General features: G+C 39.6%; 1 protein-coding gene across 1 annotated transcript in view; it reads left to right on the top strand.

Moving 5' to 3' along the window:
- Nucleotides 1-14,615, top strand: part of GAS7 (growth arrest specific 7) — a 149,108-nt gene that overhangs the window by 119,593 nt on the left and 14,900 nt on the right. Inside the window, exons 5-6 of the mRNA XM_083355398.1 lie at nucleotides 6,607-6,660; nucleotides 12,815-12,904. Of these exons, the coding sequence (XP_083211524.1) occupies nucleotides 6,607-6,660; nucleotides 12,815-12,904 (144 nt within the window). The remainder of the gene's footprint in view (nucleotides 1-6,606; nucleotides 6,661-12,814; nucleotides 12,905-14,615) is intronic.

Raw genomic sequence — 14,615 nt, forward strand, 5'->3', positions numbered from 1 at the left:
TTGTAACATGATTAACAAGCTGCATTCCACCTCTTCATCTAAGTCATTAATAAAAATATAGTCCTTGGAATCTTCTGTCACTCTATTCAATATCTCCAGAGTGATGAGGAAATTGTTTTGAATGTTCTGCATGTTTTAAAAGGTGAGAGATGATGACTAAATATAGCAGAATTATAAAGATCCAGTATTCCAGAATGTACCACTGAATCCAAAATTTAAATTCTCATTCTGCACCTGTGTGGATTAAAATACATTTGGTCATTTCTAACCATGACATTGCAAAGTAACTTTGGCAGTTTATGTGTAAATTTCAGTTTCTCATTTACAATGCACACATTGTGATAATGGAGGAAATGTTACATCACAGATTACAATAACATATTAGAAATGTAATTTTGTAATTTATCAGATCCTTTGGTTATTTTATTACTGGTCACTGATATGATACAGCTCCTTCCCAAATGTTAATGGAAAGAACTTGCAGGCCAATTTCACAAGTGATAATTTGAACTGATTTTTGCATTTTCTCTGCATATACTTTCAATAAAAAAGCTACATTGACTAGGATATGCATCTTAAACGTTTCTTCCTTTTTCCATTTATTAACAGTATTTCAGACAAATGTCAGGAAGAATTTATATAGCTCTACATCTACCAAATGTTTACATTGTGTGTATAATAACAGCAATCTTAGAGCAAATACTACAAACGAAACATCTGTCTAAGCTGCTGCCTCCAACATAATATATTCCAGCTCATAGAATTTAGTTATATTTTATCCTGGCTTTGCTCTACAGATATGAATACAGTTCAATACTTACATTCCGGTCCTATTTAGGAAAGTAGGCAAATTAATATTATTTGCTTAGAGTAATCAGGCTAGCCACATCATTGAATAGCAATATGAATTTAAACTTCTGTTAAAAAAATACTACCTGTCTTGTTGCCATTGCTAAACTCTTGGATGTCTGCAAGGTGTCCTTTCTGTATACCTAGGAAGCACCAGTTTTTAGGAAGCTCCTGTAAGTTATTAAAAGGTTCATTGTCATCATCAACATTTTGTGAGTCCCCTTGAATGTATTGCAGAATAGCAAATTAGAAAGTATGTGCTGCTAGCACAATTAGAGGATGGTGGTTCAGAAAAATTTGCTACTGTAAGCTTTGATTGAGTCAGCAAGTCATATCTTTTAGAACATGAAGAACTTGGTCAAAACAGCTCTGCTGGCCTTCCACACTGCGTGGGCCCCGAGGCACTTCTCCTCTCAATCTTTTCTGTCTTTTCCCCAGTGCTGCCAAAAGCAGAGGCCTTCACACTCACAGCTGAGAATTTAGATTTCCAATACTTGGCAGTATCTTCATTCTTGACATTATCCAATATTTTTTTTAATGTTTGCAGTTTCACTGTAGAATACATTATTTTTGCCTACGCAACCTAAAGCATATTAAAGATGCTAACAGGATAAACCTCAAAACAATGAAGATTCTGTTTTTAGAACAAAAATTATGCCCTTCTCTTTCTTTCCATAACTCTTGGAATAGGTGCTATAAGGCAGGGCTTTTCAACCAGTGGTACGGGTACCACCTGTGGTACACCGGCATCTGGCAGGTGGTACGTGACCATCCTAGAAAAGTAGCGGGGGAGGGGAATGAGCTGAACTGGTGGTAGCACCACACAAGCCTGAGGAAAGATGGCTGGAGCTGCAGGGCTGTCAGGGCTCAGCGGAAGCACCAGGATCAGTGCCGTTTTCCAGCTGATTGGTGCTTCTTTGGGGCTGTCAGGGCTCAGTGGAAGCGCCAGGATCAGCGCCAGGCTCCAGCTGGAACTCAGCACTGATCCTGGTGCTTCTGCTGAGCCCTGAAGAAGCACCAATCAGCTGGAGCTCAGCGCTGATCCTGGTGCTTCTGCTGAGCCCAGAAGGAGCGCCGATCAGCTGGAATGTTGCAGCATCTCCAGGGTCAGATGCTTGGCAACTGATTCATATTTATGACAGTCACAGTGTCCCAGGGTCATGTGAAGTGCCCAAAACCTTCTGCAACCACCCAGCAGACAGGGAATAAAAACCAAACACCCCCCCACCCCTGCTGCCAATCCTCACACAGAAATTCTCACAACAATGAAAACCTCGGACAGGAGGAAGAGTGCTCTTGCCTGGCTGTGGCTTGGGGGGCACTTTTTTCAGTGCAATTGTAACTTCGAACAGTCACTAAGCAAACTGTTGTAAGTTGAGGATTACCTGCACTTCATCACTTTTTTTTGGTCATCAAGTTTTTGACACCTTGCTAGGCGACTGGTGGTAGACAGATGTTGCCATATCCTAAAAGTGGTACAATGGGTGAAAAGATTGAAAAGCCCAGCTATAGGGGCTTCTGCTGATGTTTAGCCTTTCACAATGTGACTCAGTCCACCGCAGGTCTTTATCACACCTTTCTTTTTATATTACCTTCCTGAGCCGTCAAAACAAACTCCCTCCGCCTCCTTTCTACTGGATAACCTTATTGAGGTCAGTGGTCTTACAAACACAATGGACAACCCAAATTATCAAGGGCAAGGGCTGCTTCTTATGCTCAAAGTTTACAACATCTATGGGTACGATAGCATAGGAAAAAGGAAGTGACAAATGGAAGCTGTGTTAAACAATTAAATGTGATGTGAAGGAAATTAGAGAATAATTTAATTCTAGAGCTGTTTCATCCAGTAAGGTTAAAATTCAGGATACCTAAGAGGATGTACTTCATATAGCATATGGAATATGGAATTCATTGCTACTATGTTAGGATTTGACTTCCAGTTTTTATATCTTCCAAAAGTGACGTGGTGGCTCAGGGGGTTAGGACGCTGAGCATGTCGATCAGATGGTTGGCAGTTTGGTGGGTCGAATCCCAAGTGCCACGTAACAGAGTGAGCGCCTGTTACTTGTCCCAGCTTCTGCCAACCTAGCAGTTCGAAAGCACGTCAAAATGCAAGTAGAAAAATAGGGACCACTACGGTGGGAAGGTAACAGCGTTCCGTGAGCCTTTGGCGTCTAGTCATGCCGGCCACATGACCACGGAGACGTCCTTGGACAAGTGCTGGCTTTGAAATGGCTTTGAAACAGAGATGAGCACGGGCCCCTGGAGTTGGAAATGACTAGCACACATGTGCAGGGGAACCTTTACCTTTACCAAAAGTGAATGAACAAATAAAAAAAGATAAAGTTTTCAATTTCTATTAGTCATGTTGGCTATTGTGTACTACCTGTAATATTAAAAGAAATACATCTCTCAGTGTAAACTGTTGGCTGAGAGTGCAATGTAAAACTGAAGTACCCTCCTTGGGTACTTCCTGTAGATATTTGATATTTCCACTTCGGAAACAGAATGCTGAATTAAATAGGCCTTTCATTTGATGTATGTAGAAAATCACAAAGTTAGTATAAAAGAGGAGAAAACTCTGTCTGAATTTGAGTGCATTCTCCAAAACTTTGAACCTAACAATCACCTTAACCACCTGAAATAAATGCATTTCTAAAATAAATGCATGGTTGGAATAGGTCCACTGAACAAACAAATTCTGAATCCATTTTTTACTTTCCTCGAAGACCATTCTCTCTAGCTGAAAAGGCAGATTAAATACTTACTATGAGAAGGAAAAACTCATTGGAGAAGAGCCTAATGCTGGGAAAGATTGAGGGCAAGAGAAGAAGGGGACGACAGAGAATAAGGTGGCTGGATGGAATCATTGAAGCAGTAGGCGTGAGCCTAAATGGATTCCAGAAGATGATAGAGGACAGGAAGGCCTGGAGGAACATTGTCCATGGGGTCACGATGGGTCGGACATGACTTCACAACTAACAACAACAACATATTCTATATCTTCCTTTATGTCGCTGGCACATCTCATCTCTTTGAACACTCTGAACAATGACTGGACCCTGCTTTGTAGATACTTCTTGTGGGTGTCTACCTTGGTCTTCATTGTTGTTGTTGTTTTGTAGCACTCAGGATAGCGATCACTTTGAGTTCAACTGGTCTTGGTGTAAGAACTTAAGTTAATGGTCTTTCTTTTGGATTTACTGAATGGAACAGAATTAGATGATTTCTGAGTACATTATTCTATATAGAGATTTTAGAATATATAGATTTCATATTCACATTAACAGTAAGTGATTTGCAGTGACCAAACAGTCATCAGAGAAGCTTCATGCAAGGCTCAAGTGATTTTTTCTTATATTGGCTTTGAAATGCAGTCAGCCTACTGGAAAGAATGGGGAAAATGGAATATCCTTAGCTAATGTGATACAAACAGTTGGTTCAAAGAAGTTTTAATATTAACCAAAGCAATTTGCTGGTTTGAAAGCTCAGAGAATTTAGGTTTACTACTGAAGCTACTAGCAGTTTACTGAGCATGAAAGTACATTCCATATAGACAAAGCTGGTAGCTTTAAAGAATTTTTTTTGTTACTTTTATTCTGCCTTTTAAAAAAAAATACACAACTCAAGGTTGTGTATGTATCCTTTTTTCCCCCCAACAACAACTCTGTGAGATGGATTGGGCTGAGAGAAATGACTGGTCCAAAATCACCTAGCCAGTTTTTAATGCCATGGCAGGTCTAGAAGTCAGAGTCATCTTGTTTCTGGGCCAGTACTTTCAACACCATAACCAAACTGGTTCTTAATGATTGTCTTTATAAAGAAAACAGAGGATTTAGAATTCATTATATGGTTCTTTCCGGTAAAATTAGCAGCCAGCCCTAACTTTGTTGTAGAACTAATGCTGGCCTGCTGCTTGGTGATTCCTTTTCTGTACATGTGAACAACTAATGCTAACAGCGTTATTTTTTTAAAAAAATCCCTTGAGATATTTCAAGATATGAATGTGTGATGGATTAAAGCATTTCTTGGCCCTCAGATTCGTGTCCTGAATTAAAGATTGATAAAAGATGAATTTTGTTTAAAATGAAATTAAGAAGCTTTGAAAGAAAAAGAAGTAATTCTGTCCCAGAAATCAAAGAGGAAGAAGATCACGATGCTCTGTTCTGGATTACGCCATAGTGCAGATTAGGATGGACTGGTGAGATGCTATAACCCAGGGGTCCCCAACCCCCGGTCGGTGGACCAGTATCGGGCCACGGAATGCCAGCAACCGGGCCGCATCCGCAAGATGCAGGCTGCACACAAAACCACACACTCTCTGGTCCGTGGAAAAACCTCTCTCCACAGAACCGGTCCCTGGTGCCCAAAAGGCTGGAGACCTCTGCTCTAACCTGGGGGATTTGGCCACTAAAGGATTGGTTATTCTTTATACTAAATCTGTTTCCTAGATTTTTGCGACTATTGTTTATCATCCTATCATGTGCAATTAAAAATAGGTCGTTGAGGCTCTGCTCTTGAAGTACTTTTTTGTTGCTCTGTGTAGTACTGGGTAATACAATGTACATTTATCTCTTTATTTTGTAAGAGATATAGACAATAAATGGACCTTTCAAGAATAATGGATACAATTAGGGATGCAGCAGGACATGTCCATCATGCTGCTGTTGCATGGGGTTTGAGATGGAACAATAGAGCAAATGTCAGCTTAAAACATATAGCTGTGGTCTCCTTGATAGAACGTTGCACCTGGTGCTTTTTGTTTAGTACATTTTGTGTCTGTCAGTTTTATGCAAGCGATGCTTCATAAAGCTTTTAGTCTTTTGCAAATATAAGTAGAAGAAGCCTGAGGGACGGCTGCATTGTGATTTTAGCTTCACATACAGACAGCTATAGCTGGATGAAGCAATTACTTTTGTTCGGTGTTTAATGTTCTTGGACCGGTTCTATTTTCACTTGTTTCTATAACAGTTTGCATTTTAGAAGATATTTTCCCCTAATGCTAGCTAGCTATGTTTACCTCAGTTTCAAGGCAGCTTTAAAAAATGTGTTAGGTTTTTTGCTTTGTTTGTACTAATGCATGCATTTCTGTGCAAATCATTCCACTAATGTAAAGACCATCCTATGCGCTCTTTGGAGAGCTGTACCATGATATTGAAACAGTGCAGATTTTAATTCAGGAAAATGCAAATTAGATAAGCTTGGGTTGCATGAATTGCTTCCCTATCTCTACCTAGGCAATATGTCTTTACCTCTTGTGACTGAGTTTTTAAAGCTGTCAGAAAGGCAAGGGGCAATAAAAGGTGTCTGAACCTACAATAAAAAAAAATTGTTTATATACACCAACTGTAGTGTATGCATGTGGAGTTTCTGATAACTCTTTAGTCTTAGTACCGAGAGAATCCAGATCCAGCGTTGGCATGCAGTTGAAGGGTTAATTCCAAAGCAAAGCACTGATTGGAAGGGAGGGGTCACCCTCTTTCGAATGAATTATCTGGCTCTACAGAGCTTGTGTGCTGCTTCAGGATCACAGTGTAGGACTCTCCCATGCAAGAGCCCAGCTGCCAGGTTGTGACACTTCCAGACATGGGAAAAGGCTAACCCAGGAATCAAGCAGAAGGAACTCTGCTCACAATTGGCTTGCATTTAGCTTTAAACACTACCTCCTTACACATATCCTTATATACACAATTTCTTTAAAAAAATATGTCGGATGTGGAATGCAGTTTTGATGATGCTTCTTGCCTCTCTCCTCAGAGTCCTGGGTCTCCATCACCTACTCGAAAGCAGAATAAGGAGAACACCTTTACGGTAAGTAGAATCCTGGAGTGATAATCACCAATCCAGTTGCTATGGTGATCCAGTCAGCAAGTAGCACTGCAGGCCGGGGTGGAGGGGGGTGAGGACAGGATTTTGTGTGCTGGGGTCTGCCTCATGTTTTCCAGATGTAAACATGGTTCTTCCTCTCCTCAGCAGTAGCTGCAATGAAGCCATATTTAAAAGGCTGAAGCTAGCAAAAAGCCTGTTACACAGAGATGGGAAAGCAACATCAGAAAGCAAAAGAGAGGGTGGGAGACACTTCTCTGTGTTAAGCTTTTAAAATTACAGTTGGAACAGTTTTTCATTTTGTTCAATTTATTGCTAGTGAAGTCATCTAAAGAATGGAGTATGTTCCTGTGAACAGCGTACACAATGCAAAAAGTTGACAACAAGGTTTCATGAAGCCTGTTTTCAATGGTGGTTTATCTTTCTGATTTGAATGGCTAGTGAAAAGTCTCTGTGTGTACACACATAGTTATTTTTCTCTAGTATTCATACATACAAACATACACCTTTTAAAGTTGTTTCTCAGCATGGATGGCTGAGATGTAAGATTTTGAATTCTGTTATTTTAAATCAATATAAACTTATTCTTCACACCATTATCACTCATAAACATGGATCACATGTACAAAATTTGAATGCAGTGATTAAAAAGCTGTAAATGCTTTTCTATTGAAGTGTGAGGTCTGCCTTTTTGCTATTGACAATAATGGAAAGAAATCTGTTGAAACAGCATGATATCCCTCAATGATTGAGTAAGAGAGAAAACACCAGGGAACTCGTATATATGGTGGATTGATTTTTCATATAGGTGTTGGTGTTCTCTTTTGATATCCATTCAGTTTTTACAGGTTTGAAATGTAGTTTTAGTGTTTCATCAACTTATACCTTTTAGGATTTACACCAGGCTGTGAAAATATCATTTGTATATTGGAGTGAAAGGGATTTGTTTGGATTTGTTTTGAAGAAAGGCTGCAATAGAATCAGATTTACTGAATGAATTGCAGATTGCTCCACTTCTCAACCACTTCTCAATGAAACTGTTAGCAACCAAAATAAATACTTTACACTTATTTCCAGGTAAGAGATTACTAAAAAAACAGCCCCAAATTTTAATAAAGGATGTTGATTCTTATTTGGTTGCCTTCACTCTGTTGTTTATTTGTGCTTACACAACTTCAGGAATTGTTACCCCAGAATAACTGTTAAGTAAAGTCAACTCAGCTGACTTTACTTAACAGTTCTTCTGAAGTCATTGTTACTGAAATTGCCTGAAGCAATGTCGTTTTCTGACAAAGTCAGAATAATCACACTAAGTCAGAAATGAAACAAAAGAAAAATTGTACTTTATTGTTACTCTTATATAGTTTATCCTAATTCCTGAAGTGGATTGATTTTGCACTTCCTATACTACAGATTTTCTTCCATTCCTTTCTTAAATTTCAAACTCAATATTGAGAGACATCATCATTTCTAAAGGAAATGTCTGATAGGTATAGTTGTGTGTGTGTGTGTGTGTGTGTGTGTGTGTGAGAGAGAGAGAGAGAGAGAGAGAGAGAGAGAGAGAGAGAGAATGACTACAAGACCTCCAAGGTCTTTTTCAACTCTTGTTATTCTGGATTTCTCAGATGTTCACTTCTGATGTCCAGAAACCGGAATCCACAAACTGTTGATTTTTCTTGCTACAATAAATAAAAATATATCAGATGATCAGGAGACTTTGAAAAACTCTCAGAGAATGCTGCTTATAAATAATAAGAAATCATGTTTTGGAAATAGAGGTACTAGCACTGATCATTTCTAGGCTCACTTGCCTGTCCCCATTTTGTCTTCTTCCCTGTATATCACAATTCAGAATGTCTGCCTTTGGGCATATCACAAAGATATAAGTTGGCCTTAGTATCAGAATAGTCAAACAATTGCAGTAGTCTTCAGGTAGGCACAAACCATTATTTGGTTTGCAGATGTTGAAGAAATTCATAGGTTGCACAGATGTTTGACATCCTACAAGAGAAGGTGTTATCTCTGGATTCATTCCCCCAATACTAAAATAAGGTATGAAAATAGCTGTTTTGTTTCTACAGAAAATACAGAGTACTTGCCAATTCCTGGAGATTTTCCCCAGCGAGTGTTTCTATGGTCAAGAATTAGTTCCTTATGCTTCCATAACTGTAATCTCATAAAAATTGTTCCTCCAATTAAAGTATTAAAGGAGTGGATAAATAAGATATCCATAAATACATCCTCATTGAAATGCTGATGAACAGTGACATAAATCCTTTGTCCCAAAACAGGTGCCTTTTTATGCAACCAAATATAATAAAAAAAACTCTTGAAATTTAAGAGGTTAAATACAATGTTCATGATAGGAAGGCCTTACCCTTATACCTGTTGGTGCACAGCATATGAAAATGGGAAAGAACCAAATTATTTATGTAGTATCAGAGGTGGAGCTACACAGCCTCCTACTCATATGCTAATATGAAAATGTATCACTTGAAATATCTTGACTCTTGCCCAACATTTCCTTCACACAGAAGAGTGTTAACTTTGAGCAAATGTTTCAAAGCAGCATCAGCAAAGATCCTTTCCCTCCCATGTTCTGATGTGTGAATATTGCAATATAAAGATTATTCTTATTCCCCTTATGTTTTCGTGCAACTCATAGCTGTACACCTGCACAACCTGCATAATTCCAAGTAGGAATGCAGCTGTGGCTTTCAGCGTTTGTTTCTCCAGTGAGATAACAGGAAATTGTGCTTTTGGCACCCAGTCACATTCAACACTGGCACTCTGTAAAAAGGATTTAGTTGGTATTTAAATCATCTGGAAATTCCGCCAAACCACATTAAGGCCAAACGATATTCCATTGGGCAGCCACATCCTTCAGATGCCAACAAGGGTTCTGTTGTGATTCCTCACCAGCCAGTGGATCTGGCAGCTGAGTCTGAGGAATCAGATGAGGAGGAGGGGCACGGAGTGACATTAGAGTCAGAGGAAGGCTCTGAGGAGCTCCAAGACTTATAGTTGGATGAGGAGACCAACCCGTCTACTCACGTTCAGGCTGAGACACAGCTCTGCTGGGAGCCTGAGTTGGACAGTGATGAAGAACAGCTGGGAAAAATCCAGGATGCACAAAAGTGCAGGCAAGAGAAGGGAGTAGGACAGAGGAATGCAATGGGGTGGTTCCAAAGGCAAAGGAGATGGCATTAGGAAGCCATGCCTTGTCTGAATTATAAAAGGGAAGGTGTGGGAGATGCTGGTTCCCAAAGGCAACCATTCGTATTGAGGATCAAGTTTCTGTGGACTGTGTTTGTTTGCCTTGGACATTGACTCAGGTCATGAGAATAAAAGGGGTTGGTTTTTTCTTGCGGTTTCTGCCTGTTTCTTGGAAGAGGGTTTTCTCCTTGTGAGCATAACAAGGACTCACGTAGGCTGGGACAGAACAGGTTCATAGAGAAGTTGTGGCTGTAAATGAAGTCATTTGATATTCCCTGGAAGCCGCCTGAGAAAAACTGAACTAAAAGATGTCGGACAAGATGTTGTCTTTCAGAACAGGCTTTGGATACTATTTTTAGATAGCTTTTCTACTGTCCACAGTGATGCTGTTCTGAGACTTCATTATGATTTTGGTCTTCACTTCACGGATCTTCATATATTCTTCTTTTCCTTCCCCAAAACAGCCTAACAACCATTTTTAAGGGAAATAAACAGTTACTCGTGCTATTTTTTTCCTGTGATGTTATTTTTCAGGTGGAAAACAGGCAATGATTTTCCATGGGTTCAGGGTTGTAAGAGTAGTCGTAAACTGGACAACAATTTTACAATTTTGTGTTTATTGCTGCCTATCAAATTCTGGTCAATTTTTTTCAGGGTTTTGTAGCATTTCTGGCCTGGAAAACATTTTCAAACCTTAGAAGTTTAGGCAGTACCACTACAAGCAGAAACACCTAAGTTGAATATGAAGGACAGAGAAGCTTCTTAGATGCTGCCCACATCGCACATATACCCTCCATATAAAGATACATTCCAGAAGTATTTTATCTTTTTTAAAGAGATTGTTTATGGGCTTGAGCACTCACATAGCTCTAAAGAAATGGAACAATAGCCCATGCCTTTGACAATTTGTTACAGAAATGCCTTTTTCTTAAAGCACTGTATTTCTCCATTTCCCTTGATTAAAAAAAATCTATTTTGCTTGAAGGGATTTTCCATCTTATGAAAGTGCTACAACCACCCTGGGTTTATTGCTTGTGTTGAGTCAGAAGATAATGGTTGGGCCCTTAGGTGCTTTGAATTTCAAGGCAAAAAGGGGCTCCAGAATATTGGAGATGTACTTCTTTTTGTAACCAGTCTCATCTTTTCTTGCGATTGTGCTGCAGTGGAGGAAGACTGTTGCATGATCCTGAGAAAAGATGCAGCTGTAGAGAATTGTGAATAGGTGCTACCTCACATTCACATGTTTCAGGTCTTGAAACACTAGACAGTGCCAATAAACATGCCTGTTGCTGAAGAAAAATAATCTGTATATTTTTATTTCTTGCATTGGAAAAATGCTTATCCATATTCCATACCCGTCCTACCAGACAAAATGCAAGGAATCATACGTGGATGGAGCAATGTAAACATTGCACAGTTATTACTGATACACTGTATAATATCAACATATTCTCTATTTTATGGAGGCCTTGCATTCTTCTTTTCTGAAAAGAGAACATAACAAGAAATTTGATAGCTATGTTGAAGTATCTCAAAAAAAATTGTCATGCAGAAAATGGGGTAGGTTTGTTCAGGTTGTTCCAACGACAGAATATGAAGCAGTGGGTTTAAATACAAGGGGGGAAATACTTGGTTAGACATCCTAATAGTCTTGGCAGGTGATGAACTCTCATCTGCTGGGGGTATGGTGGCCATCTGCAGGAAAGTCTATCATGTGGGATTCCTCTACTGAAGAGGAGATTGGTCTGGATAATCTGCAAGACCCCCTCCATAAGTGGTCCAATGTTCTATAATTCTGCGATGCAAAAAGCATATAAAGAGCATTCTGGTGTACTTTGTATTTCTGGAAAGTTCATCAAAGCTTGTATTTGCTCATATCTCAGAAATAATGAGAACTAGGAACTTAAGCATTCATTTTGGTATACTTGTTGTTTTTCCTAAAATGAAGGAAATCAACGTTCTCTCAGCAGGCTTCATAAATTTAACTAGTGAACATTTTCCAGAGGAGATCAGTTGTACTTGACAGAAAATAAGCAGGAAAATACAACCTTTAATAGATATATATCTGAAAATTATTGGTAGTCACTTGCCTATAGTGATTTGTGCATAACTTGTGATAGCATCATCATCATCCACATAAAACAGATATTTTACATTTATTATTCATCTAAAGAGATTACATGTGGAATTTTTATCTATCCATGGGATTCAGAGAATACTAACACCCTACCAACTTTCAGAGAGAATTTAGTGCCCTGTTGAGTTCTAGGTATATTGATAATTGAATAAATATACCTTAATAACTATGTATTTGGGATTAGTATATTCTGACAAGCAATTTTCATGTGCTATGGCATCTTTTGGGTTTAACTGTTTTGGGAATGAATTTACCTGAATAGTTCTGGACTTATGATTTTTTTTTGTTTATTTTAAAGCATTTTTGGCTGGATTGGTTCTTCTAGTTGGCTTCAAACTCATGAATGGATTTGTGAGGCTATACCGTTGAAAGCAATTGCATTTTTAATGTTTGATTTATTATTCAGTTCCTCTCCCCCCCCCCCAGTGTGCCTAAAACTTTATTAAAATGTTTTTGCCACAGATTATTTTTTGAGAAGAGTGCTAACACCTGAAGTAAAAAATAGCATTGTCCTGAAGGGTTTCTAGATTTTTCTGAAGGAAAATAAAATGTAATTCAGATTATGGTTCTATCTTGCTTGGGGTCTTTTTTTCTAGACATTGCAGAAGCTTTCAGCTGAGGAAGCCCTTTCTACCTTCTTTTGATGACATCTTCTGGCTGGAGAGAGAATTGCTCCAATAATTGCCTATATCTGTGTCCTGTTTCAGCTACAGATGCTACATATGTAGCATCTCTCCGTTTCTGAATTGCTTTGCATATTTATGTTACTTTCTTTTTCTTTATTAGATAAACTGTGTGACTTTTCCCCATCCTGACACAATGCCAGAACAGCAGTTGCTAAAACCTTCTGAATGGAGCTACTGTGATTATTTCTGGGTAAGTGAGCAGCTTCCCATATGCTGTTTACTGCAGCAGTTGAGCTTTACACAGGATGAGACATATTGCTAACATCTCTGATAGCAAGCATGATAAAATTCAAGCCTAAAAGTTGATGCATAAGACACTGTAAAAGTTTTTCTTTGTGTGTGAAATCCAGCAGAACCACTATACTGTTAAAACCAGAAGAATGGAATGAAATAAAATATTTTGTGGCCTTCCGAGCCTGCAGTGCTTTAAACCAGAAATGGGCAATTCATAGCTGTAAAAACTGTTTTCCCACCTATCAGGCAGGAGATCACTCAGCAGATTCCTATTTTATGCTAATAGTTGGGGGAGAAACCAATTATTTTGAGGAAGGAAGAGAAAATCAAAAAGGAGAAAATAGCCTTCTTTCCAAAAATCTCTGTAAAGTCACAACACTTGTTATCTAGTAAAGTTGTGCAGCATATGTGAGCTGGCACAGCATAAATCAGGGGTCTTCAAACTTGGCCCTTTTATGACTTGTGGACTTCAACTCCCAGAATTCTTCAGCCAGAGTGCCTGGCTGAGGAATTCTGGGAGTTGAAGTCCACAAGTCATAAAAGGGCCAGGTTTGAAGACCCCTGGCATAAATCCTCCTTTCCCAATTTCCCATAGTGTAAAACCAGCAATCTGAAAGTTGCATCACATGGGGAAAGGCAAAAGTCTTTTTGCTTCTCTATTCTGTTCATTGACCATATGCCCAAGAGGAAGAGAGCATATGTGTATGTGTGTTTGAGAGACAGTAGTTGCATATAAGTAGGTAATGATCTTCAGTCAGTAATCCCTGTAGCCATTGGAGCCATAAAAGTTTGTCCAGCCACATCTGAACCTAACATTCCATAATATTTTATGTCTCATCCATCTGATCTCATTGTGCGAGTTGTGCTGGGGGTTTCCCGATATTCCCATGTTACACCTTTGCTCCGCGAGCTGCATTGGCTGCCGGTTGCCCTCCGGGTGAGATTCAAGGTGTTAGTAATGACTTACAAAGCCCTACATGGCATGGGTCCGGATTACCTACAGCAACACCTGCGGCCGGCGTCAACCTCCCTCCGTCCAGTGCGCTCCCACAGAGAGGGCCTCCTCAGGGTGCCTCCGATCAAAGAATGTCGATTGGTGGCCCCCAGGGGGAGAGCGTTCTCTGTGGGCGCGCCAGACCTATGGAACTGCTTGCCGGTTGAGCTCCGGATGGCCCCCGACCTTCGCTCCTTCCGGCGCGATCTAAAAACGTATCTATTTGAGCAATCTGACCTGGTCTGATGGGTTAGGGTTGGGGTTTTAATACGTCTTAATTATTGTTTTAACCTTGGGCATTTATTTAATCGCTTTTAACTTTTGTATCCTGTTTTGTATTTATTGCCCTGTGCACCGCCCTGAGTCCTTCGGGAGAAGGGCAGTATAAAAATATAATAAATAAATAAATTCAACACTGGAAGTTTTTAAGAAGAGACTGGACAACCATTTGTCTGAAATGGTATAAGATTTCCTTCCTGAGCAGTGGGTTGGACTAAAACAGGGGTGTCAAACTGCCGGCCCGTGGGACGGATGTGTCATGCCAAAACCGTGCCTACCCCAGCTCTGGCAATGGGTAAAAAGTCGTGATACGTCGCAATACGTCATGTCGTTGTGAGGTTGACACCCCTGGACTAGAAGACCTCAAAGGTCCCTTCCAACTCTATTATTATGG

This window comes from Vipera ursinii, assembly GCF_947247035.1.
Source record: "Vipera ursinii genome assembly, chromosome: 2".
Classification (NCBI taxonomy): Eukaryota; Metazoa; Chordata; class Lepidosauria; order Squamata; family Viperidae; genus Vipera; species Vipera ursinii.